Source organism: Vidua macroura, chromosome 14 (assembly GCF_024509145.1).
Source record: "Vidua macroura isolate BioBank_ID:100142 chromosome 14, ASM2450914v1, whole genome shotgun sequence".
NCBI classification, from domain to species: domain Eukaryota; kingdom Metazoa; phylum Chordata; class Aves; order Passeriformes; family Viduidae; genus Vidua; species Vidua macroura.
The window spans coordinates 14,010,580-14,036,754 of NC_071584.1; the positions used below are offsets into that span (position 1 = coordinate 14,010,580).

General features: G+C 46.0%; 1 protein-coding gene across 1 annotated transcript in view; it reads right to left on the reverse strand.

Moving 5' to 3' along the window:
• HS6ST2 (heparan sulfate 6-O-sulfotransferase 2) overlaps positions 1 to 24,646 on the reverse strand; it is a 128,208-nt gene extending 103,562 nt beyond the window's left edge. Inside the window, exon 1 of the mRNA XM_053990551.1 lies at positions 24,055 to 24,646. Coding sequence (XP_053846526.1) covers positions 24,055 to 24,566 — 512 coding nt within the window. The 5' untranslated portion in view covers positions 24,567 to 24,646. The remainder of the gene's footprint in view (positions 1 to 24,054) is intronic.
• Positions 24,647 to 26,175: the final 1,529 nt, after the last annotated feature.

Consider the following 26,175-nt stretch of genomic DNA (forward strand, 5'->3'; position numbering starts at 1 on the left):
TGACCACGGTATCTTAGTAATTTATTAAAGTCCTACTAAAATCCAGCAAACCAGTGAGAGGGAACAAGCAGAAAACCATCAGTGGGTCAAACGACCTGCACTGTTAAACACTTGCCTTTCCTCTAGCTTTTTGTATAAGCACCCTGCATCCTTAGTGGCAAAGTGTTAGGATTTTTGTTCCTTTTGGCAACACAGCACATTAGTTCTCCACATCTGTCACCAGAAATAGAAAGCTCTGGGGAGCTCTGTAGCCAGGGTGATGATTCCATGTACCTGTGACTCCTAGCCCACCTGTGCCCACCTTCCTGCTCTCCACCTGCTTGTTGCCCTCACCCTCCCCAGAGTTTTCCCTCCCAGGCTTGGATGCACTTGTCTCTCCAGCTGCTCTCCCCATCTTCCCTTCACCTCTACACTCATCAAACATGCTTTTAACAAACCACTTGAGATCCTCACAGCCAGCCTGAATCTAAGGATTGCTGATTCTTTCTGAATAAGATTTAAAGAACAGCTTTTCCCTACCCAACCACACGTAGCAGCTTCCACCCAGGGACAGCTCATTGCACAACTCAATTACAGCACATTTCTTGACCTCTGCAACAGAATCTTGTCATGCTCATATCCAGTCTTAGAGAGCTGAGGAGAAAGGTCCTTCTCCTAGCCAGCAATTTCAACTGCATCTCCACTGATATAGTCCTCCATTCCTGCTTTTCTACTCAACCAGCTGTTTGGCTTCAGATAAAGGAAAACCTTCCCACCTTTCCTGACTGTTATCTCTCAGTTCTGCTGGGAAAAGCTGAATCCCACCTCCAAGCCACCCACACCATCCACAAGCCAAGCAAAACAACCAGCCTCTGAGCTTTCTTCCCTAGCAAGATCTTCCATACAGTTAAAGAAAAAGACCTGGAAAGTAGCTCTGCTTTTTCTATAAGAACACTTTCAATAAAAAAGTATCTTCAGGAGCCTCCAGCTTCTTTATGACTCTGCTGATGTTGCCAATAGACATGATGGTCCTGGGCTCTCCTGTATCAACTGACATCATTTTGAAGGTGAGAACATCACACACCTTGGAGCACCTTCCAAAAGAATGGGAAGACCAGCTGGATCCCAAGACTTCACTGCTTTTTAGCAGCAAAAAAACAAGCAAATTCCACTTGAAAAAAAAATCTGCACTGCAGAGAGACCCTGACAGCCAAGCCACTTTTGAAGACAAGTACTACTTCTTACACATCCCACTATTTTTTGGACCCTTAAGCATTTTCGACTATACAGTGTTTCTGGAGACAGGAGGAGGATGGATGGTCATGGCACACCTGCACTGCCCAAGAACAGCCCAAACCACTCAAGTTTTGTATTCCATTAGGGCTCCAGCAAAACTACTTATAAGTAATGCATAGCAATAGAGTCTTTTTCATCCAGGGATCCTAGAGGAATTTCCAGACCTAAAACGCTGCGTTACTTGCATCTGTTGCTAGACACAAGCTCATTCATCTAAGTCGATGATACGAGAGAGTTGTGTAAGAACTCCTTCTGTCCATGTACATCCTCCCCACAGCCAGCCTACTTCTTCTTCTCTCTTACAAGTCCATCTGCTGCATGCACACACTGGCATAGAAATTCTGAAGTCGCCATCGCAGCAGGTTTTGCTTAGGATGTGGCTGGTCAGCCACATTCAATAGCAGTGGTTGAACAGAACCAGCTGCACATGGTGAACAGCACTGCTTGAATCAGTCCACAGGTCTGTTTAACCAATGGTCTGTTTAATTACAGCAGGAAGGCTCATTTATTATTCCCTTTTCAAATGTAGTTTTTCCACTTTTGTGGGATTTTTACCTTAAAAAGTTAGTATAACTGGGTTAACATCCATGAAGAATAGGCAGTTAGTTCTATGGATGAGATTAGCTAACAAGCTTGAGCAGGTTTTATGTTCGACTATCAGCTGATCTGGGCACATTAAGTCATTTATGTGGTCTCTGCTGCAGACACTCATTACTTCACTGTGTAGGATTCCTCAGAACTACTTTTCTATTTTTTTTTTTTAAAGTCATACTTGAAGTAACCCTTAATTATTTGTGGTCTGGCAGAAGCTGAAATACTAACCTGCTAATGAGAGAAATACAGCACACACAATAATTATCTGCCACTATGTGCACTGAAATGAAAGTGAGCACGTTAACTTAAGCCTGAAAGACTGTTTTAACTCTAAATTTGAAAATAGAATTTGATGGTGCATGATTAAACCTCAAATTCTGCAATCAGGCAGGCGTTATTGGAGCAAGAACATGTTAACTTTATAACAGCGGGAAGTTTTATGAAATCTTCCTTTAAAAAAAAAAATCAAGCTAAAAATAAGTACTCGCTCTAAAACACCGTTTTGCTCTCCTTCTACAAATCTTTATGATTTACTTTTGAGTCAATAACTCACTAAAATTAACAAGATGAAATTATGTTTTGACAAGTTCCAGTGCTGATGAACAGATTTTTATATCACGAATCCAGCTTCACCTCATTTTTCCACCACAGCTGACAGTCGAGACGTGAATCATTCATTCCTTCTGGCCTTTGTGTATTTTATCAAATGCTACAGGGAACAACTAACTTCAATTCCCTCAAGTCATTTCATAAAATGCCAAACTTACTGTTCTTTCATACTTTGATAAAACTAAGTTCTACAGGAAAGAAAACACACATCTAAGCCAAGCTCAACCATTTTGACCAGATTCTGCCATCAGACCAACCTTACCAACACAGATCTACTATATATAATCCTGCCACTCAGCATATATATAAAATATATATGGATAAGCTTTCCACCATTTTTTGTCAGCATACAAGGTTATCTTCTGCATATGGCTTTGCAGAATGGGTGGGTGAGTATTTAGGATAAATTTAGGATAAATATTTTTTCCTAGAGCCAAGAAACTGAAGTAATTATAATACACCCAAGAGGACAGGGACATGTAGCACATGCCCAAAACTTAGTGGAATTCATACAGAGGAGCTTTGGAAAGCTTCTCGAAGATGCTTAACAACCACGACAGCAGCCAGAACGCTCCCGGAAGGATGCAGACCTGAGACACCAAGGGGAGAAAGAGCAAGGACCATTTCTAGGTTGAACAGCAATCAGAAAGGATGAGCAAGGAAACTCTTCCCTCTGATCAGTTCCCTCCTGATTTGATCTCCAGCTTCATTAACAACCTCCCCTCCTTGGCTAGACAGCTCAGAGAGCTTCAGATTTTGGGTAAATGGTCAAAAAGGAAGTCATTCCCTTTGGACAGAAGTAAGATACTTGCAAGCTTCTTGTTTATCCTAGAAAACTGGAGCTGTCGGGATTCTGGCAAGCTCCTGCCACACAACAAAATTCCAGGGGAAAAAACCGCACCAAATTTTCACCATAGCCTCTGAGAGAGGCAAATCTTAAGTAACTCTACCAAAGTCAACAGGCCTGCAGCAGAGAACATGATCCCTGTGATAACACACCAAATCCATAAAGTGTCCATTTTCTTACACAGACTGGATGTTTTCCATTTAAAGCGTTTAAATGCAGCACCTGAGGTACTGCCCTAGCCCTGCTGAAGTCAGCAATGACAGCAAGTTCCACCAGCTCCTACACCCTACAAGGAGATCATCCAAGGTCAGGCAGTGTGGGGGGGCTTGAAGGATGCCTCCTGCTCCTCCTCCTCCCCCCAAAACTGAGCATCTCCTCCTCTTGTACCTTTACCAGGAACACCACCAATTGGAGCCACCCAAGTGTGTAAGAGGCTGCTCTATTTGCAGCTGCAAACATTTTATTTATTCTGAAAATTCAACCAACACAGCTGTGAGATCTGAAATATGACTCGGTGGAGTTTGCGTCTTACTGCAGGCAATCACATTTATTATAATAAATAACTATAAATAAATAATGAGGTTGCTTAACAGGGGCACTGGTAACCTGTCTAGACAATTGCAGTGGTGACGTACTCTGCACTGGAATGTCTTCCATATTAGCAAAAGTCTTGATTAAAGGAAATATTTTTTTTTTTTAGCAAGGCAATGATTGCTTATTTGAAAATACTAAAGCCTGCTTCTCAGCTCTGCCATCATGCACTCAGCAAGCTGAGCTAGTAACACCTCGCTCTCTAGCAAGCCTTCACCGAAGCAGACCCTTAGAAAAATCAGGGAAACACTCCAGCATGCAGAATTTCTCGCCACATTACCCACATTTTCCTATTTAAAGCAGCAAATACTGCTTCATCAACAGGCTGGCGTACCCACGACTCAACAGCACCCTGTGACCATCACCCCAGTCACGGTGGTGCTCTGTGGAAGGGAGAACTGCTCTTCCCTTCCCTGGCATTTCACTGTCTGCTTAATGGAGAAAAGCAGTGGCCAAACTAATAGCTGGGACATACGACCTTAATTAATTAGCAGCCCTAGTGGAAAATGCCAGCTCTGCACTGTCACTGCCTTGCTTTCAAGGACCCTCTGCCTGCGTCAGCAGCACAGAGACACTGGGGCCATTAACGGCTGCTCCGGGATAAGGACAGATGATGCGAGGGTGGCTTTAGCAACCTGGTATAGAAAGAGGAGGTCTGAGACAAAGGAGTGACCTCCTGTGAATCTGTTCGTGGTGAATGTCTTCCCTCTCCATAGTGATGGGCTCTAGGAGAAACTCACCAAGAACAAAGCTAAGGTCAGCTGGAAGGGATGCAGAGAGCAGATGGCTGCCTGCCACCTCACCAATCAGCAAAATCATTCACTTCAACTGCCTCATGAAATATTTCCTCACTTCTTCCTCTCTCTCTCTCGCTATTTTCTTTCATCCATGCAACTGCATCCATTTAGGTTACAAGACCCATTTAGCACATAGTGGGAACAGCTGGGAAAGGGACCAAAACAAAAAAAATCAGACCATGACCTCCTTCAATGACTCCCAAATCCCAGAGGCAACTGCAAGAAGCAATAACACAAAAAAACATTCTTACTCTATAGAAATATGCCCTGCCCTCAAACAGGTCTGCAGTTAAAAACCATTTCAATACTAAACTTTATCAATACTGGTCACCACTCTTCAGGAAAAGATCATCTTTTTTCCCCCTACGACATTTGTCTGCCCTTGGAGGAAAATCCCAGTGTTATGGACTTTGTAGAAATAAATTCTGCAAGCAGCAGCTCTACTAATGTTCACACGGTGGCCATGAGAAGCTTGGCTAAGGATTTGAAAAACATCTGGCTATGCAGGATAGATGTGCGTTCACACGGGCACGGTTTCATCAGTCAGGTCCTAGCGCTGGCTCAAAATCTTGTGCATCACAAAAATGAGACCCACTATCACAGCTGCCTGTTGGGATTTACATATTTATTTCCACGGTTCACATTAGGGAATAAATATTGTGTAGTTTTGCAACGAAAAAAAAACGTTCTGTTATTGTTACCACCTCTAAATCATTAAGGCACATCCAGATCTGGATGCATGTTTTGAATACCTGTAATAAATAAAACAAGTAGATTCCACATAGACTACATTTTTTCAGGGAACATGACCTTACCTAGCTCCTCCAGGACCACAGGCAGCCTTGCAATTTAAATCCAATTTCTCTCTCTAATTTCCCATCTCCTTTTTTTTAAAGCTCAATTCCTTCAGTATCCATTGCACGTTAGATTTATAATGCTAATCAAACTTCTCCAGGTAGAGATAGAGTTTATAAATTAATCCTGGGTAAAATAAATACATCAGCCAATCTTGGTACAAACATTCCTGCCTCTGATTAATCTGAATTCCAGGATGTGTGGCATGCATTTCAAAAGGGTGAAGAAGCAGGAAAGATGCTCTCCCTGCACTCAGCACAGCATATTTGCATCAATGTGACCTCAAAGCCACAATGCCTGGGCAGGTGGCAGGATGAGACTCACAGTTATTATGCAAAAGTACAACTTGCTTTGCTGATCCTTCACGCCTCCTTACCCAGGCAGTGAGCTCCAGGTGCACGGTGCTTGCTGCTGCCAGGGCTGCAGGGTTTGGCTCTGAACCCCCTGGTACAGGAGCTGGGAAGACCTGAGTCCACAGTCCCACACCAAGGGGCACAAACTGCGCCTTCCAAGGCTTCCTGGCTGCTCTAAGATATTTATAAACAAGTGCCCACAACTCCAGTTGTACTTTCCTGTTTTATGCTAACACCAGGCACATATAAGAAGCGATCAATAACTGTCTGTGCCATACCCTAAGAACCCTAAAATGTTAAGTGCAGGAACCCTCACAGACAAGACATTACAGCGTTTATAGAGGCTGCACTACCGTAACAAAAGCTATTTATACACTAACTCGGCAGAGCTGAAGTGTTCATCTGATAACAAAATTTGCTGGGTGGTTTAAACAGGACCCAGGGCCACAAGTCTGAGCAGCTCTGTTGCCCTGTATCAGGTGTAGCTCTACACTGAGCCAGCTCCCGGAGCAACCAACAGAAAGAAAATGCATGAAAGCTGCAACCAAGCATTCATACATGAGGAATAGAAGGGCATCAGGGGTATCTCAACCCACTGGGAAGAAATCATCTCAATTATACCATTTTACTGCAGTGCTAAGGTGAGGCTGCCCAGTTTGCCATGCAAAGCCCATGAGCACAGAGGAGGGCACAGAGCTGTCCATCAGTCAAGGTGGACTCAGCTTGGACTCACCCACCTGAGAGCTGGAGAAGCAAAGGCTCCTCTGGCCACATCCCTACCACCCGTGTCAGCCCATACCTTCCATGACTGGCACCACTGGCTCCTCCTTGGTTGTGCCATTGCACAAAGTCTTGGTTAGTTGCTATCAATGCCCTAATTTATCATTCTTTACAGAGTGTTAAGCATGTATTATGTATCTCATGGGTTTCACTTAAGCACACACCACTTGTTGGTGCAATAGGTACAGTCTGAAGAGAAGTGCTAAGTACCTTCCTCATTAAATGAAAACACAGTGGTCCCAATCTCTGCCTTCAATTCCACAGTGAAATTCCCTCTCTTTCACCATGGACACGATACGATTGCCAATTAAAAAGCGAAAGCAGAACTCAATGCAATACTAAAGCAATTAAACAGGAAAAAAGTCACGAGAGCAGGATGAACAGAGTCTACTGGGGAAGAGAAAAAGAAATTAGTCCTCTAAAAGCAATGGTAAAAAAACTGTATGTACTGGGTTTGATTTTAAGAAAATGTTAGCAATAATACATATGCTCAGTTGAGTTGCCCAGAAGAATTAGTTTTAAAGAGAAAACAAAGTTTAAAAAATACACTTAGAAAGCAACACTATTGTTCTGGTTTATGTACTGTCCCTGCCATACACTGCTGCTCTTCCAAATGCTTCAGAGATCACAAAGTGCTCTCCCATCCCCAAAATGAAGCCCAGCAAATTGCTAATGATAACAGTTAAGGCAAGACATGGAAACCAGTTCTAAAAATGAACAATGTCAGAAACAGCACTCTGGTTTAACAGCCCTAACCAGGCAGCCAAGTGCAGATCACAGGCTTGTCCTCCCAGCAGACTCCTCCAAAGAACCAGGGCAAATCAGGAATTACTAATTATGAGCATCCAAGGAGGATGCAGTGACATTTCTTTGTAAGGCTGGAGCATTTTGTGGCTATTACACTGGCTTTTAACCTCTCATCCCATCACACAACTCCTATGAGTTTTGTGGTCCCAGCATAAACCCTGTGGAAAAGAGCTGACACTGCAAAATCCCAGCTCTTATCATTAAAGCTAACTGGATCCTGTTCTTCAACCAATTTAAGCCAGAGCTGATGCAGGCATGAATTATCTCCTTTCCTGGCAGGCAGCCTCTCCAGGGAAGGGGGCTCTTCATGCAATCAACGGGATGAGTACCATTGTCTTTAACAGGGGTGAGCTGGGCCATGAAAGCACCACCCCTGCCAAGTCCAGGGCACACATGATGGGGAGTCTGCAGCCAGACCAGGCAGCTCTGGAGATCAAATCATGATCAGACCTGGCAGCATCCCAGGGCACAGTATCTGCTTTGACATTTTCAATGCCCTGTGGATGCCTCCAGGAGCAAGCTGAGGGTGAGCTGCCAGAGGCAGCCAGTACAAACTCCTTCCCCAGGTAGTTCAAACTCACAGCAACCTCGCTGTTAACTCCCAGAAAACTTAATTCCAACATAGAACTGAAGTCCTCTAATGTTACCTCTTCTAAAATTTTACCTTGTGCTCAAGAACAAAAATTAAGTTCTAAACCCAAGGGAATGAAAGGGTTACATGATATGTGTGTTAGACAGGTCTTAAAGCATTCTAATGTCTGGGCAACTGGTAAGAAGGGGATCTGACCTGAAATATCTAAAAATTCCTATGTGTTTAGGAAGCTTTACCAGTAAACTCAGCTATCGATCAGAGTACTGACCCTTTCAAGCTTGCACAAACCTAGAATTTTAATATCTCCTCTGAGTATCAAGAAGAAATTCCAAACTAAGGCCAAGTCTTAAAAATACCAAATAATGTTCTTTTTAAATGTGCTGTTATACCATGCTATTAAACGACTGACAGTGAAGCACTTTCAGGTATCCTGTGAGCATCTGTAGCATTAGCCACTGTGGAAACAAATATTCTTGGACAATAAAGCAACCAAAGAGCTTCAGGATGCCCAACTGCACACACTCATCCCTTAACATAAATATTGTTCTGAGACTCTAACATACACAAATTCAATGGGACTTACTTGCTCAGCCTCTAAATCTCAGGTTAATTTCATTTTGACCACCTCTACCACCCTTGATTTAAAACCCAAGACAGAGTGTTCTAACAACCTTCAGACGAGCTCACTTTCAACTCAAAAGCTGAGAGTAAGGAAACACTCAGTCTTGCAGGTCATAAGCCTCCCCTCAGCAAAGAACACCCAGCGAGATGCAGGTCATTCAATTCAGAGCAATAATTCCCACCCCAGGAAGTCAGAGAAGGTGCAGCTCAAGACACTGCACACAACTCCCATCTGTGGGATGCGGGAACATGCAGCCAACTGCAACAAGCACTTTTTCTTAGGGAAAAGGTGATGTTTCAAAAGCAAAACAGGCAACAGTTTTCACTCTCAGGCTTTGCTTAAAGCAGATGCTATTTGATTTTTAAACCCACACCTATATATAGTTACAGTAAGTGAAAGTGTCTGTTGATACCTGTGTTACTCAAGAGTCACTCTAATTATTAACTACAGCTCTATGGCCTATGGTGCCTTCTCCAAAGAGCCTTCAGGAACATCTCCACTACCATTAACAGAAATACCAGTCCTGACCTCAAGGGCACCTGTCTGGAGCAGCCAGAACCCTGCACCCTGCAATGCTGCAGGAAGGAGACACAGGTTTGCAGCACATGGGAGTGTCCCGCTCCAGTTCCATCAGTCACTGCCTCCACCTGCACCTCCCATGCATGGAAATAAGCACAACCCACTGCCACCACCAACCTTGTGGACTTTAATGAAGCAGAAAGAAAAAGGCTAAGACTCTGCAGGGAAAAGCTGCCTGCTGGTTTGCTTCTTACACAGAGTTGTTCCTCCAGCATCAGCCCGTCCCCTCTAAATTGCTTTTATATCTTGCTGTACAAAATGTCTTTGTCTTCTCTCAGAGAGGCTGGAACATCTCATAGGAATGATGACCGGATTTCACAATATGTGGTTTTGAAGGTTGGTGTTAAATTTGACACTGTAGCTCCAAAGTAATTGTGACTAACCACTAAATCAGCATGTGTAATGGATTCCTCTGAACATTTATAGCTAGCAGTTCCATTATGCTCTAATCTGGAAAATGTCTAAACGACTCTCCACAAAAATTAGATGGGAACATAAATGTCTTGATAAAAACAAGATTCCAGAGATATTCCACTTAACCACAGTGACTTCTAAAACATAATGTCTAGTGCAATAGCATCCACTGGAGTGCAGTCATTTGCTATTTGATTTTTAAACCCATGCTTCAAGACATCAATCTGGAGAGCATCGAGTCTATGCAAAAGGTGAAACAATTAAGAACAAACCTCTAGGACAGTGCTGGGATCTGCAAGGAGAGTGAGTGGCAGCAAAGGAAATGAGGAGCACCAAGAGGCTGCCTGGGAGCTATGGAGGGAAGCTGCCTCTCCCTGCTGCCAAAGGGTAAACTCAAAGTCATCCTGTGCTCCTGGATGCTCATTCCTGCACATCATTTGAATGAAAAGCCCTCAGTCCACAGGAGAACAACACACTGTAAGAATTGTCTGTCCTTGTTCAGATTCAGCCTCTTCCTAAAGCTGTGATATCCAAACTCTAAAGGTCTGGGGATAACACAGCTCCTGAGGGAGAAGCACCACCTTAGAGATCTTGTCTGCCCTCTCTTATGCCAGAAAAAGGGCTTTATGCAATCAAAAACACAATAAAAATAATACAATTAGCTAAGCATACAAGAAGCAAGAACAAGAGGGAAGCATTACTGATTCATTCCATTTTCCTGGAAAAGCTTGAACTGTGTTTAAGCAGAGGACAAGCTGAAATTTTCCATTAGTGAAAAAAAAAAAAAAAAAAAGGAAAAATCTTGTTTAAAGAGAGAAGGGGAAAACCCACTCAGGTTAGTGTTCAAGTACAGCACAATAAATTTTACCACAAGATCTCTGCTAGGCAGAAACCCTGCTCCCAGCCAAAGGAGCAGTGGAGCTTGCAAAAAGGCTGCTCATTTAACACAAAAACTGTGTGTAAAATGTAAGGCCATAAGAGAATCCCAATCTTCAAGCAGGGAAGGAACAGATAATTTTTTGACAGTGCTCTCAGAAAATTTTCCTCCAGTCTCCCTGCCTGGGGGGGCACCTGGGAGGGGGAACAGGCGGTGAGGAAGAGGAGGCTGGGATGTGACTGCTGCCGGTGACCCCAAAGAGCTCGACAGCACTTGCAGCCTGGAGTGATCTCATCTTACTCTGGGCCAGCAACACAGGCGTCAGTCTAAACCAGGGACTTAAAACCACTTCACCACTACACTTTCCTGAGCTGTACTGTGCACTCCTACACCACAACCAAGGATCAAAGCCAAGTGATTGCAGCACATCCCAGCCCGGCTACCTGCATTAAAGCGAAGGGGTTTGCTTTTGTCCTTAACAGAAAGGGATGTTTCATCTCAGCTGCTCAAGCAAAGATGAAAAACCTCTTGCAAAATAAAAGAATGCCGTCCACATGAGCTAAAAAGTCTGTCTTCTGTTCCTCACTTCTCCAAACATCCAAGATTGGCTCCCAGCAGCTATCACACCACAGATTTTAGGATCACTTACACTAGCACAGATCATGCCCTTGTACACAAGGACACTATGTACTCTTCAGCTTCCATAAATCCTACAGTAACCTAAATCCAAAAGAAAGCACATCTCCCAAGTACTGTAATAGAGCTCAACACAAACTTCCACAAATACAAAAAAAGGAATTACTTCTGGCAGCCCAGAACTGCAATTCCTGCCTCTATATTGCATCCCAGATACCTGCTTCCCCTTTTCATAGGAAAATAAGTCAGTCCTCTGCTGTAATCAAAATTATTAGCCATGCCTTATAAGATCAAGTCCTAGATAGGCAAGCCATTTGTAAATGCTTATGTGTCCAGTGACTCCTGTCTGCCAAGTGTTTGGTGGGAGGAGATGAGGTTCCCACCCCAAAGCTGTTCTCAATAAGGGTCTTGGGAAGCCAAATACATGAAAGTCAGAGGAATGCATTTTGGTAACACCTGCTGCCAAAAAAGAGCAACTCACTTTGCAGAGTGTGTTACCTTCTCTTGATGATCAGATTTCAGCTTGAGTGCCCATCATGATGAGATGACAGACCTCAGGTTTAACCCACCTAACCTCTATTATAAACAACTAAAAGTACTGGGACTCCAACATGTTCTGAGACATACAAATATCCTTAAAAAGAGTTTAATCGCAAGAGTAAAGAGACCAGAATATCGCTTATCTTGATGGACCATTTTATAAGACATTAAGTATTTTTACTGTAAGGGAAAAAATAAAGTATGATACTGCACTTTATACCCATAACTCTTCTGTGATTATAGAGGCTTATTGCAGGAAGCAATTCACCTTCCTGACATCAGATGATACATGAGGAAAAGCAGAAGCAAAAATGTTCTGCTAATTTCAGAAAAATAACATAACATGATGGGAAAAGCAAAACCAACCCTTCAGAGACTAAACAAGAGAGCCTTAGATTCCTTAAAAAAGCCTATAATTGCAATTTCCAAAGTACAGTTAATTTGTAACATTTAATACACAAGTTGTCATCAGCCTTAAACCTCAATTTCCAGACTCAGCTGAAGCTGGGAGAGCAGCAGGATGGGCTGAGCACACAATCAAATCCTCCAGCACAACTGCTGAGCCTCTGCAGCCGAGCCAGAGAATCTGCTTATATATTTTACAAATAACCAGATCCCCTCCATAATCCAGGCTCTGAGAAATTTTTATCTCACCATGAACTCAGTTATTCTTAAGTCCTTTCTGTGTTTTTTTCTCTAGGCTGCCTGATACACTGACCAATTTTATAAAAAGGATTGGCTGACGGGAGGTCTGGATTCAGGTCAAACAGAGTTGCCCTTTTTAGTGCGCTCTTTCAGATGCTGCTGGAAAAGAGATCTAAAACTCCCATTTTCGCCTATACCCTCAAACAAACCAGGATGCCTGCCCAGGAAAGGCATCTCTTCCTACAGCCTCCTCCTGCAGAGGCTTGGCTGTTACAGAGTCTGAAACAGCTGCTGTTTTTGGTTCTCCAGGTCCCCAACCCAAGGCCGATGTACCAGTCGGGATGGACAACATCACATGGATCCATCAACTTACCCAAGCTGCTCCCCAGGTGTTTGGGTCCTGTAACAGGGAATCTCAACTTTTACTTGTCTCAGCAAGTCTCTGGACCCTGCACACCCTGCTTGTCTTGGTGCACACACAGCTGCAGCACTGGCCACCCCAAGGTGTAAGACAGCAAGAACTGCAGTGGGGGAAAGCTGGCACCCCAAACAAGAGAAGACACATGGAACCCCAAGTCTGCAGAGCACAAAACTTTGCCACCCCAGGGCAACAAAATGTGCTGACACCGTTACTGATCCCTATTCTGCAAAGCCCTGAGCAATAAATTTAAACACTTTGAGTCTATGCTTAAGCAATATATTTAAGTACTTTTGTTAACACAACAGCGTTCAGGCTTGACAAGACATAGTGAGTGCCTCTTAAACCTAGTGATGCACAGCCTCCTTCTGATCCCATCTCCAGAAATATCAGCACCATTACGTGCTTACACTTAAATGTCCCAATAAATAAATTTACAAACATTTATGGCAGATTTTTCCAAAAGCTGTATTGTACCAAACCCCAGGCCACATGCAATTAACACTTTCATCCTTGCAAGCAACAAAATAGCTCAGTAATTCAAAACACAGGGCAGTGCTAACACATTTCCTGTGCAGTATTTTCTGCTGATTGTATTTCTAGCAAAACTGCAATTTCCTCTTGCACACGGTAGCATGTTAACTATGCCACAAAATACTGGGTGATAAAGAAGCTTGCAGAACTCTTTCCCAGTCAAAACTCATCCCTAGCCACTGCCCTCTTGTTCAGCTGTTCTGCATCACTGCTAGCAAACTGCGAGCTCCAATCTCCGGCAGGTATTATCAGCACTACCCCATAAATCTAACTCAGTAAGGAAGTTGTTTCTATCCATAAAATTCTGAGAGTGCTCGTATTCCAACCCAGAACACTGCTGACATCCAAAATGCAACTATCAGCATGGAAAGTGAGCCAGTAGAAGGCTGGCTCATCTCAGGAACAGCAGCTGCAGGTGCAACTACTCTTTTCATTTCTTTTCTGCCTCTTCTCTGGAAATGGGATGAAAAAAGGCTTTCATAACTCTACTTTGCAAAATCCATTTGTTGTGTTTATGGGCTCACCTGGGGTCTATCTGAAGCAGGACTGACTTAAATGGCAATACAGGATAGTCTTGCAAATTAACAGAGTTTAAGAGATACAAGGAACCGACTTCTGAAGGAAGTCTCATATCAAGGAACTGAAACTTCTCCTAGGTCTCTGCTACCACTGTGCCTTCTGATGGTCTAGTCCCCTCCACTCTGAGCAGCTGCAGCCTTGACAGCCAGCAGACAAAGCAGCAGCTTAAAGCACAGCAGTTTCACTCCTATTGATTGGTCAGGACACCATTGATTGGTGTCAGACACCCAAAGTCTCCTGTTTGGAGGGCAGGCAGGTCCTGGCTTTTTTCACTACACCCTTCAGTCAGAGCACCAGGTTCACAAACACAACTTTAGAGCATGATTAGATCTTACTTTAGGACAACTGTACTTAGGATCTTCCTAACTTTTTCCTTTCAAAGAGCAAAGTTGTACACTGCTTCATCCATGAAAAGGAGTGAAACCAAGATGATGCAAGAGGTCCAGCCTGGAAGCACTGAGTGGTGTGACCCCAATCAGCAGCCACATGGACAAGGGAGCTTCCTTCTTACCTTCCTGGGAAGGGAAGGAACGCCACAACCCTCCCAGGACACCAGCACATACACAGCAGGCTGCAGTCACCTATCACCACAGCACTCTGGTCTTCTATTTAAATACTACAGCTCCCCAAATTCAAACTGAACACAAATATTTCCAGTGCCTCTGCCTAGGACTAGTCACATAGGCAGCAAAGCTACTGCATGCAATCAGGCTGGGAAACCCAACACCCTTTATTCTATGTACAGATGGAAAGATATCCATGTGCAAAGAGCTGAATTACACAGACGAGGCAGTGGCTGAGAGGAGATGACAGACTTGCTGATGAAGACAGGACTCATCCCAGGTATAATGTTCTGGCTTCTCCAATCCCACTCATGTTTGTGTACCACTTTTCCTTCATGCAGACCAGAATTAAGCATACAGACCCCAGCAGCAACACGCCACCTGCAAGCCAAACAACTGACCCTTATAGTCAGCTGCATTTGAAAGCAAAAATTCTACCCCACATTTTATTGACCTATAGTTACTGGAAATCACCAAAGTAAAAAAAAAAAAAAAAATCCCAAACCTACTGAAGTTTTGGCTAAAAATGTGCACTTAGTAAAAGAGAAAATGTGGTGACCATGCCAAGACAAGCCTTTTCTCTTACCAGAGACTGACTTGCAGCAAGAATTGAAGGAGTTAAAGACTAATTTATGCCATTTATGTTTTTGCAAGTCACTCAGCTAGCATCCAGCAGGCACATCCTGTTGTGTCTGACATTTCTTTTGTCTTCTCCCTTCTCTGTGCTACCACAGTTCTGATTAGATCCAACACCCCCACAGAAAAAGGAACAGCTCTGTGAAAGGCAGAAGCCACACAGCCATCTTCCTACCCTTCTACAGTCGCTGGAATTAGTTCCAGGAGGAACAAAAAAGGCCACTCTTCTGGAAATGTTGCAGGGACAGATGCCTCCTCCCACCTCCAGTCCCCTTGGAGTCCTCCATGGGGAGGAGAACCCCCACAGTACCTTCACTATCAAGATGAGTTAACTGCTGGCAAAAAAACATGATAAAGTTAATACCTGGTAGGTTTTGCTTAAGCAGGATACAAGCTTATTCCAAATAATTTTCTCTGATCCCACAATAAAAAAAAAAAAACCTTGCTACCTCAGAATGGCTTGGGATTGCTCCAGGGACTAACTTTCCCACAGGCAAAAGGAAATGCTCTCCCCTCAGTTACCCTGAAAAAGAAACTCTCAAAAGCAGCTTCTCTGGCTCTGACCAAGGAAACATTGTTTTGCTTAACAGGGGGGTTAAAATAGTTGCTTTTCTCTGAACCCAAGGAAGGCTGGAGAAAATAATCAGTGGCAGAGAGTGTTTCAGTCACTCGATTTGGGCGTCTGCCGAAGGATCTTACAGTTCAAACAGAGCAGTGAATGAGCAGATTGCCATTGCTGGGAGCCTTGCAATGTTTTAACTTAACAAAAAAAAATGGATTTATGGCAGAATTGATCTTCCAGCTACTTGGACCTCTAAGAGCATCAAAACTGCACAATCCTTTTGATTACGGGAAATTAGGAGCATTTGCTACAAGGATCTCATGAAAGGCATACTCTTCTTCATGCCTTTATGGAGATGTGCAAAACCATTTATGCTGCAAGATTATCTCCCTCATAGCTGCATATATTTAGTTATATTACATCAAAAGTTTGACTCCTTCGGAGTTGGATAAGCAGCTGAGAAGCAAGAAATAACATGATTTGAGTCTCACCCCTAATGGATCTTATGATTTATAGGCCTCTAAAGACTAATGATTTTTTCCAAGACTAAAAAAGAGATTTCACTCAAAGCTGTATATAATAGCTTAAATGGATTCTGTCTTTAAAAGCATGAACAGCTGAGAAAGAAGGCTAAAGTCAGGGAAGAAGAAAAAAAGCTGGTCCTAATTGCCACTTATTCAAAAACATTATCTTGTTATATGCATACATTCACTATCCACCTAGAGACATGGGAGTGGATGGAAAAGGCACCAGCAAATTAAGTGTTTAGACTTTTCTATTTCCACAAAACCCACCCCACTCAATGTTAAACACAGGTCCCACCCAATGAAAACATATTAAAGGAAATCTACATTGGCTGTTTACATCAGCAATGTGAACTTAAATGCAAAAGAATAGATTGCTTTGGCTTCTTAGTCTCACATTAGCAAATGCAATTATCTTTCATTAATTTTACAGAGTGTTCACAGTAGAAATTAAATAATTTCTTCATGTCTAAGAAAAACTTTACCGTGTTAATTATTCATAAATACCAAGGTCTCCTACTCATTACTCATCACAAATGTGATTCGTTTCAATAACGCCTGAATAATTCGGTGCTACCCTATTAGTCCCAGAACACAATGTACAATTGCCAGCATCAGCAAGTCAATCACAAACAATAATCCACGCTTGCCAGCTGCCAAGGAAGAAGAGGAGGAGGAAGAAGGAGGTAGGAATGGCATTCCCCCCCCACCCCAGTCACCATGCTGCCTCCATCATCCCATAGAAAAGGAGAGTCCCACATCTCCTGTCCTGGTCGACTTTGCTTCCACCCAAGATGCTGCAGACTCAGGCACTGCTGGGGCAAGAATTCCACTCCCAAGCTGGGAGCAAGGAACCAGGCTCCCAAGGGATGAAGGCAGCAGCTGGGGATGCTCCACAGCTTTGCTTCCCTGTGTATTTACATCTGGGCAGGCAGCTATCCAGCAATGGGAATTATCTGATCGAGAAGGGAAAGGGAGATTAATCCTCACAAGTATGTAAGGAGCCTACAAGGATAATTCCAAAAATGGCTGAGGGCTGCTCACCCACAGTAATCCCCACACAGTGAAACAAAGCCCAGGCACCATTGCTGCAGGAAAGTGGTTAAATAAGGAATTACCCAGAGTTTTGCACCCTGGCCACTTGGCTGCTCAGCAGGTTGAGCTTACGGGAGGGGAAGAGATGACTGAAAAGTTACTGCAGGAATAAAATAAGCTGAATACGCTGGAGTTACAAGATTTTGTATTATTTCTTCAGTAACTTAAAAAAGATAAACTTGTCCACATCACCAAAATCTTAGAGTTGCACCAAATCACAAATACATATATACATATAACTTTTTTTTCCATAAAAATGTCAAGAAAACCTTTGACACAAGGTTCATTGGACATGGCTTCCATCCAGCCCAGTTGTCCTGCCCTTGGCATGGCTCCCAGAGGCATCCTGGACCCTGCTGCACTACCCACAGCCTGTGTCTTCTCAGAAAGACCCATTCCAACATCCCATTTTCAGTCACATATCAATTATTTTTTCTTTCTAGCAAGTTACGTGAGCTAATTTGGACCACTGCCATACAGAAATGCTGCCTTTATTATTACAGTTGTGGAGAAAGTAAATTAATGCAAAGGATTGCACACAAAGGCCTAATCCATTTGAGGTAAATCAATGCATTGCACATTTAAATTGCTCTGCTTTCCTTCAGAAAAGTACATTGAAGTGATTCATTAGGCACTGAACTGTTCACAGAAACAGACCAATTCTCTTAGGCATGCCAGTGCATCTCTACTACTTAAATTTAAAAAGCAATCAAATCTACTAATAAGTCCTTTTTGCCGACATTTACATCAGTAGAGAACATGATTCCTGACAATTCAGCTTAAATAAATGAAGCACAAATTAATCTCAGTTAATATGTCTCAGAACCAATGCTCGACTTGTTAAACTCAAAAATCTGTCTTTTAATAAAAATAACTGATTGGTAATGCCTGATACCAAGCATCTTTGATAACCTTTATTAAAGGTTATAAAGTTATCAAGAGGGATCACAAGGCACAATCAGTCAAAGCATTTATTTATAGTTTAATTTGAATATTTATAAAATCCAAAAGAAAAATTAACAGAAAGGTACCCTTTTAATAAAAAGTAATTAATTCTTAGTACAGCAGCACCATGCCACAGTGTTCAAATTCCTACTCTCTTCTTTAGGGAGGATCAACTCAGATAACATATGGAATAAACAATTCAAACTATAATACCTGTGCCTCATATCTTGCTCTACTGCAGTCACTGGGGGTTATTTCTGCAACAATTAATGACCTCTCTCTACCCACAAGAAATTCTCAAAATTTAAAGGCAGTAGGAAACATATACTTTCAAATAACTAAAAGTCAATTTGCACTTCATTAAAGACTTAGAGAACTGAAGAGACCTAATATGCAAAATTATTTTTAAATCCCTTTAAGAAGTCCAACACTTTATCTGCAAAATCAGCAATACCAATTTAGAGAGCTTTACAAGTCCTATAGTCCAAACCTAAAAAACCCATGAACTTAAGTTTATAACCAAGACTTTCAAGGTTAGTCCTTGTAATGGGATTAGGTGAAGGAAACTTATGAAAATAGTGCCTTGCCCTTTCCCTCAAAACCCCTTTTTCACTCTGTAGGCTCATCCACTGCTCCTACTGCTTTGGTCCCAACAGGTGCCATGCAGGAAAATTCAGCTGCTGGAGGTTTGTGGGTGGCAAGATAGCACTCACTGCAAATCCCACCCTGCAAACACCAGGCTGAAACAAGCAGGGTTGTTAGGAAATCTTGCTGATCAATGAAGCAGCTCAGAGTCACTCAGGGCTGGCATCACGTCTGCAAAAGCTCTGGTTTTTCATTGGGATTTTTTTTTGTTTGGTGGTTTTGGTGATTTGTTGTTTTGAGTTTTTTGTTTGTTTAGGTTTTTTTGGGTTTTTTTTCTTTTTTTTTTTTGTTTGTTTGTTTGTTTTTGTTTTGGTTTTTTCTCATTTTTTTCCTGGGGGGGTTCAGTGATGCATATTTCAAGGGCAGCCAGGCACCCTCTTGGTGCTCTGGCCAGAGCCCAAGCTACAGCAGGTCACCCCATCTGCTCGCTCACAGCCTCCAGCTCAGCTGTGCTGGTCCCCTCTCTCCCCGAGCAGCCCCCCAGGCTTCACCCTGAAAGGAGCAGCACTGGGGGACTCTATCCTTGGAAATGGTGTCTGCTCCACCAGCTCCAGAGGTTTTAAATTGTCCACCTCCTGCTGCAGACTGCATTATCCACCCAAAGTCTCGGGGCGCCGTGGGACCCTAAAGCACCTCTTCTGCCTACAAGGGGTTTAGTGCTGATTTATGGGGCTTAACTTCCACCACTACAGGTCAAACATGGAGTTCATCCACTTGCACAGCTACGTAACACCTCTGCAGAAGGGAGAGGCACACTCAACAGCTGCTAAGAACCAAACCCTACAAATAAATTTTCTCTCCCTGGCAGTGCTTTGGTGATGGTTTTCCCCCTCCACACCAAAGCAGTTCACTGGGAAACTGTTACAAATACCTTCGTAGCTACATACACACAGCACCAGGACAGAAACTCTCTGTGGGGAAAACAAAAACCAAACTAACCCCACCTCACTTAGAGTCAGTACTGCCGGCCTCAGAGTAGATGACTCCACATTTTCAAGAGCACGTGGATTAATCTGTTCAGCCAACAGAGACACACACTATAAGTGTTTCCAGTTTGCTAGGAAATATTTTAACCTTTTCTCTCAGATTTTCGTAAGACTCAACTTGGAAGAGTTGCACTAACGTGCAGGCACAAGATAAGAACACCCATGCATCGCCAGCGGCTTCTGCCCCACATCACAACCACCTGGTGCCAACATCAGGCCTCCCAAAAGCCAGCAGGCACCAACCTGGTCCAACAGGCTTGTACCAGCAGCATGAAGTTTCTTCCAATCTCAGACTTTCTGGCTCCAGAGGCAGTTCTACAAGCTCCTTCTCCTTTCAACAGGGAACATCTCCTTCCTTTAACGCTACCCAGGAGGAACATCACATACAGCCTGACCTTCAACCACAGCCACATCTCTCACCCAACAACGGGACAAAGCCATGACACCACTTAAGAATGCTGGTACCTGTATTTGCTCCTATGTCTCATTACAGTTTCCTGTCTAACCTCAAGGCCTTTTGTTCCTTGCAATGGTGCCACTGGATTTACTGCTATAGACAACTCCAGCAGACACTTCCCATAATAATTAGCCAGAGCTGAGAGAAATCTCAGTTCTGTGATGCACTGTTACACTTTGGATGCTGCCTCCATTCAGTGTGCCAAAAGCTTTGAGGCTTCCACAATCAATCAAGTGACCCAAGTCAGTCACTCATGACTAGGAAAAAGCACATTTCTCCTTTCTCACCACTGGTGCCAAGAAGCTGAGACAATCCTCTCCTTTCTGCCACCACCATCAGCCCATTCCACACACCTCCCAAGTGGCAGAACCAGAGCACTGAAAGCAGCAATTTTGCCTACACCTTCCCCCTTCCCTCTTCCGTGATTTCCGGATGCTGCAGCAGCGAGCAGGGCTGATGGAACAGGAGCATACAGAACATGCACTCCATTGGGATCCAAGGAGAGAAACCCAAAAATCCCTCCCTCCACACCCAGAGAACCACGTTTCTCCAGGGGAAGAAAGAACCAAAGAATGAGAAGATCTATTTACCTGCTTGCTACTTATTAAGGAGCACAAGCCACCATTACAAAGAAAAGGAAGTTTTGGGAACCTATATGCTCACAGACAGGAAAGGACCATGATGTTAAATCCACCTCAGGATTGTGTTAAAGCACAACAGCCATCCTGAGTATTTCTACTGCTCCAGTGAAGGAATCTGTGCTCCAAACCTGCAATTTCCAGACAAAGCAGAGGCAGACTACTAACGGAATTAAGAGCAGATACTGCAGGATGACTGCTGCAGGCAGCAAGGTTCTTCATGTGTACACCCTCCAGGCTGATCCCATCACATCCTACCACAGAGATGCTCTGCACCTGGTGCTGAGCATTGCATGGTCCAGGACAGAGTTTCCCCCAGTCTAACAAAGACTCAACTTTTAAACAAAACAAAAGGCCCCTAGAGACCAGCCCAGGTACCCAGCAATCTGACAAAAAGACTCACCACGCCTGAAAAGACAAACATCTGTGCAAAGCAATCACACATATGTGCAAGCTAAAAGGTTTGATGGAACATTTGGGTATTTCCAGACAAGGCTACACAGCCCCAAGACAGTAACTATTGACTGCTTGATGCAGCTGCCAAGGAGTTCACATGACTCTCACAATAGGTCTCACTTTTCAATCACCTCAACTACAAGGCATGCCCACCCTTGTCAAGCCAAGGTTCACTTGAGAAAATTCTTCTCTGCTCCTGATTGAATTCTTGTCCCTGCCCTCACAATGCTCCCCAAATGGGCCTTGCACTCCTCCAAGTTGCTTCCCCTTCTCTCAGGATCTGCACACCAGGGATGTGACTTCTTCTCCGTTCCCACGAGCACGTATGACCCAGGATGGTCAGGCCTCCCCCTAAAACCTCAGTTCAGGAATAGCCAGGCTGACCCCACTTGGGGCCAGCACGGCTTCCCAGCTTAGACACCCCGTCCCGCACCTACTGCTGCTCTGAAAGCAGCTTTTATCTGCCCAGAAAGGGCTTAGACTTCCTGTGTGCTGCTGGCAGTAGGTAGAGCTGCTAATTAACCAGTTGTCAGCTGAACCACTGATAAATCGAGAGCACAAACTAAAATTAAAGACGAGGTATTAAAATGGGCAGAAAGACTTGAAAGGACTATTGTTCATTTAAGAACTTCTCTTCCTGTATTTTTTAAACATTTAGAAATTGCAGTCCAAATAATTGCTTGTCAAGACATTTTTTTGGAGAATAACTGTAGCTATTCAGCAAGCTGTGTAATTAGGTTATTAAAAGTATAATATCATTTGGAAGGCTTTGAGAGAGTAGACCTCTACCTAACAGAAAATCATCACAGCTTCATTTTCCTCCCTCTCTCCTGGCTTCAATCCCAAGTCACAGGTCCTAGTGACCTGTCAGAAGTCAGCTGTGACAGCAGACATTGTTTATAGGATGAGGAACCATTGCTCTGAACTCCTGAGCAGGTACATGCACCGCTTCCATTCCAACTCAGGAAAGCATGTCTGGTATCCAACAAAGGAAAAGAAAAATACAAAGCCAAAAGCTGCAGACAAATTCCCAGCTCTCTGAGCCTGATGTTCCCTTCCCCCTCAGGTGGTGGGTTCAGGACAAGGAGCCTCCCATTTTTCTGGAGGGCACAGACAGACTTGTCTCTAGGAAAGGAAGGAAACCCCTGACCAACAGGTGCAGCTTTGCAGGCCAGGCCCATCTCTGAAGAAAGAGGAACATGTATCACTGGAAGCAGTACAGCAAAACAGAGCACATGTTATGTGATTTATATTTCTGCTGACAAACAACATGTTTATAGGATAGGTAAAATAAACTATGTAGCTGCAAGGCTCAGCAGCCTGAAACCAGGAAGCTAACAGACCCACACAGCAAGGAATTGATCCTGATGTTAGCAAATGGGATGTCACAAAAGTTAAGACAATTAAAATTTAAAGCAGTAGGGAAGACAAAAGAGCAGGATACACAATAGCCAAGTCTGATGAAGAGCTGCTCCTTGGGTACAGGACCATAATGATGCTAAGCATTTTTCTACTAGATGGCAGTGTAGTGTCACACTATATAAAAGGAATTCTAGAAAGAAATTGCTTTGTATTACAAGTGAATCTGTGCTTAGACTTGACTTCAGATAGCATGATATATAACAGTACCCTCTTTGTAAAGGGACCTGCCATTAGTCTCACAGTGCAATAAGAGTGACACTCTAGCTTCTAATTTCCCACAAAAGAAGGGGAAGAGACACTGAAACCCTGAGCAGTTCTGCTACATGGTACAGCCACAGACAAGCTCTGTTACGACTGAAGGTGGGCTCTGATCAAAGAGCTCTGGGAGAGGAGGAAGCAGGTCCTCGCTGCTCAGGAGGAAAAGCCCCGTGGCTTCTGAAAGGCTGGGGCAACTTTTAGGCAACCCCCTTGCTATGGTCAGGGGAGGTGGGCAACTTCAAAGGAAGATCCAGGGAAAAAGAGAGAGCAGTGCCACTAAAATTCAAAATGCAAGCACAAAATGATCAAGGTTAGGGCTGAAGAACAATGCAAATATTTGCAGGTAACTCAGCCATAACAGCAACCTTTACTTTGCATGGCCACCATCCTGAAGCCAAACTTCAGGTACCAAGAAGATACAATGGCTCACCAACACTCCCAAAACCAACAGTAATTCTTTGGCGCACACTGGAGCCGCAGGAGCTCTGTACAGCCAAAGATGGAAAAGCTCTGGGGGAAGCTCGCAGGCAGCAGAAGCACCCTCTCTCCTGCGAGAGCTGCTCCGGGGGTCCCCAAGCTGTGGGGCTGCCAGGCCTGTTCCCGTGTCACCGGGCTCACCACCCCCGGCCTCTCCCCACCAGCGGTCACAACCGCGACAGCCGGCGGGACATCACTTCCATCACCTCCCTGCCGGCGGAGCGGGGCAGCTTTTGCTCGCCCTGCAGAGCTCGGGGCACGCTGTGCCCACCGCGGTGGCCCCGGGCCGGTGCGGCTCCCGGAGGTGCCAGCCGCTCCGTGCCGGGATGCTCGGCTCCCACCGCGCTCCCCCTCCTCCTCCTCCCGCCGCCGCAGCATCCCCGCCTCGGCTGCGCCCCGCGGGCCATCGCCCGTCCCGCGGGGAGCCCCCCGGGGCACGGCCTCACCTGGAGGGCCGGAGCCGCACCTCCTTCTTGCTGTCCACCACGGAGGGCACGCAGTTGGTGAGCTCGGTCCAGTCGGCGTGCAGCCCGCAGCTCCAGCCGGTGGAGAAGCGGGAGAAGAGCCAGGTCTCCCGCTTGCCGGGCCGGTGGCAGGTGCACTTCTTCTGCCCGGCGCGGCACTCGCAGGGCTGCTCCAGCTGGATGTTGCGGACCAGGTGCCGCCCGAAGGTGGTGCCGCCCGTCTTCTGGATGTGCAGGAACACGATCAGGTCGTCCCCCTTGATGTTGAAGTCCACCCGCCGCAGCAAGTCGTCGGCGGAGAAATTGAAACGGGGAACGAAACGCGCCGGCGTCTCGTCCTCCGCCCGGTACGGGTCGGCGGCGGCGGCGGGGCTGAGAGCGCGGAGCCGCAGGAGCTGGCACTCGGTGCCCGGGCAGACGTACTGCAGCACGATCACGGCGAAGAGGAAGAGCATCACCAGCGCCAGCAGCACCTTGTGGGACCGGTCCTCCATCGTCGCCGGGAGCGCCGCGCATCGCCGCCGCCGCCCCGCTCAGAGCCTCCGCAGCCGCCGCCGCCTCCGCCGCGGCGGGACCCGCGCCGCCGCCATCGCCCGCCGCTGCCCACGGCCCTTCCCGGCAGCCCCCGCGCCCGGCCCCGCCGCGCGCCTCCGCCCGCCCCGCCGCGGCCGCGCCCCCTCCCGGCCCCGCCCCCGCCGGGACCGCCCCGCGCGGCCGCTCCGGCACCGGCACCGGAGCGGGAGCGGCACCGGCACCGCCCCCTGCCCCCTCCCCGGGGCCGCGCCGGCACCGCCCCGCCCCGCGAGGCCGCTCCGCACCGGCACCGAGAATGGGACGGGGAACGGGACCGGCACCGGGACTTCACCGGGAACGGCGCCAGGACTGGAGTCATACCGGCACCGCGCTCCACGGACGGACCGGTACTGGCACGGCACCGGGACCGGCGCTCCCGCCGGCGGCAGCCGTCGCGCACACCCGAGTGTGCTCTGAGCGCGGCCGGCCCGCGATGCTCCGGCCCCCTGTGCCCCTGTGCCCCTGTCCCCCTGTGCCCCTGTGCCCTTGTGCCCCCTGTGCCCCTGTGCCCCTGTGCCCCCTGTGCCCCTGTGCCCCTGTCCCCCTGTCCCCTGTGCCCCTGTCCCCCTGTCCCCTGTGCCCCTGTCCCCTTGTCCCCCTGTGCCCTTGTACCCCTGTCCCCCTGTGCCCCTGTCCCCCTGTCCCCCTGTCCCCCTGTGCCCCTGTCCCCCTGTGCCCGTGCCGGAGCGGGCGGCCTGAGGAGGGCCGCGTCCCCGGCAGTGCGTGCGCGGCCCTGTGCCCGGAGCGGGCCGTGTTCCGCAGGGACCGGCCCCGGTCATGGCAGTGGCGCGGCCGCGGAGCCGCCGTCACCGTCCCGCCCGTCCAGCACACACGCACACTCCGTCGCTGGGCAGCGAGCTGTCCACTCTCTCTCCACACCTCACATCAACACCCAGTGTTTTGGTTTTGTTTTGGGGTTTTTTGGGTGGAGAGGTAGTGCATCGACTGTTTTTTCTTGATGCCCCAAGTGGTTTCTGCACAGGTAGCAAATACCTGTGCTATCTCTGTCAGCATATTTCAAAACCGCTCTGCGCAACGAGAGTGTTCTGTAAATAAAACAATAACAACAAGGACTCTGTGGATTTATCTCTGATTACAGTCCTGTGTATATTTGTGTGCAAATGTTGTTTAGCCCTCCAGCAGCTGGTGGCTGTTCAACGAGGCCGGTGGGTGGGAGCACATGGGTGCTCACCCCGTGTTCGCCCCGTGCCATTCCACAGGGACACATCCCCACACCGTGTGCCGAGACCTGGCAGGGCCATGGAGCACAACACAGCCAGTGAGCCCGAGGCTTTCCTTTCCTTCTTGGTACAACTGATGTCGAGGCAATTAATGCCTGTGACAACTGCAGCCTTGCAAGAAAAAAGCAATAATAAAAATAAGAGGTTTCTGGCTAAAGGAGATTTTCACCCCATCCCCAGTGTCTTGTTCTTCATGGAAAAGCAGCCATGGTGGGACCATGGGTTTGGGCAAACCCAGTTTGACTGGGTGCTCCAATACTGTGATGTTACACCGAGGTGCTGCATTTCA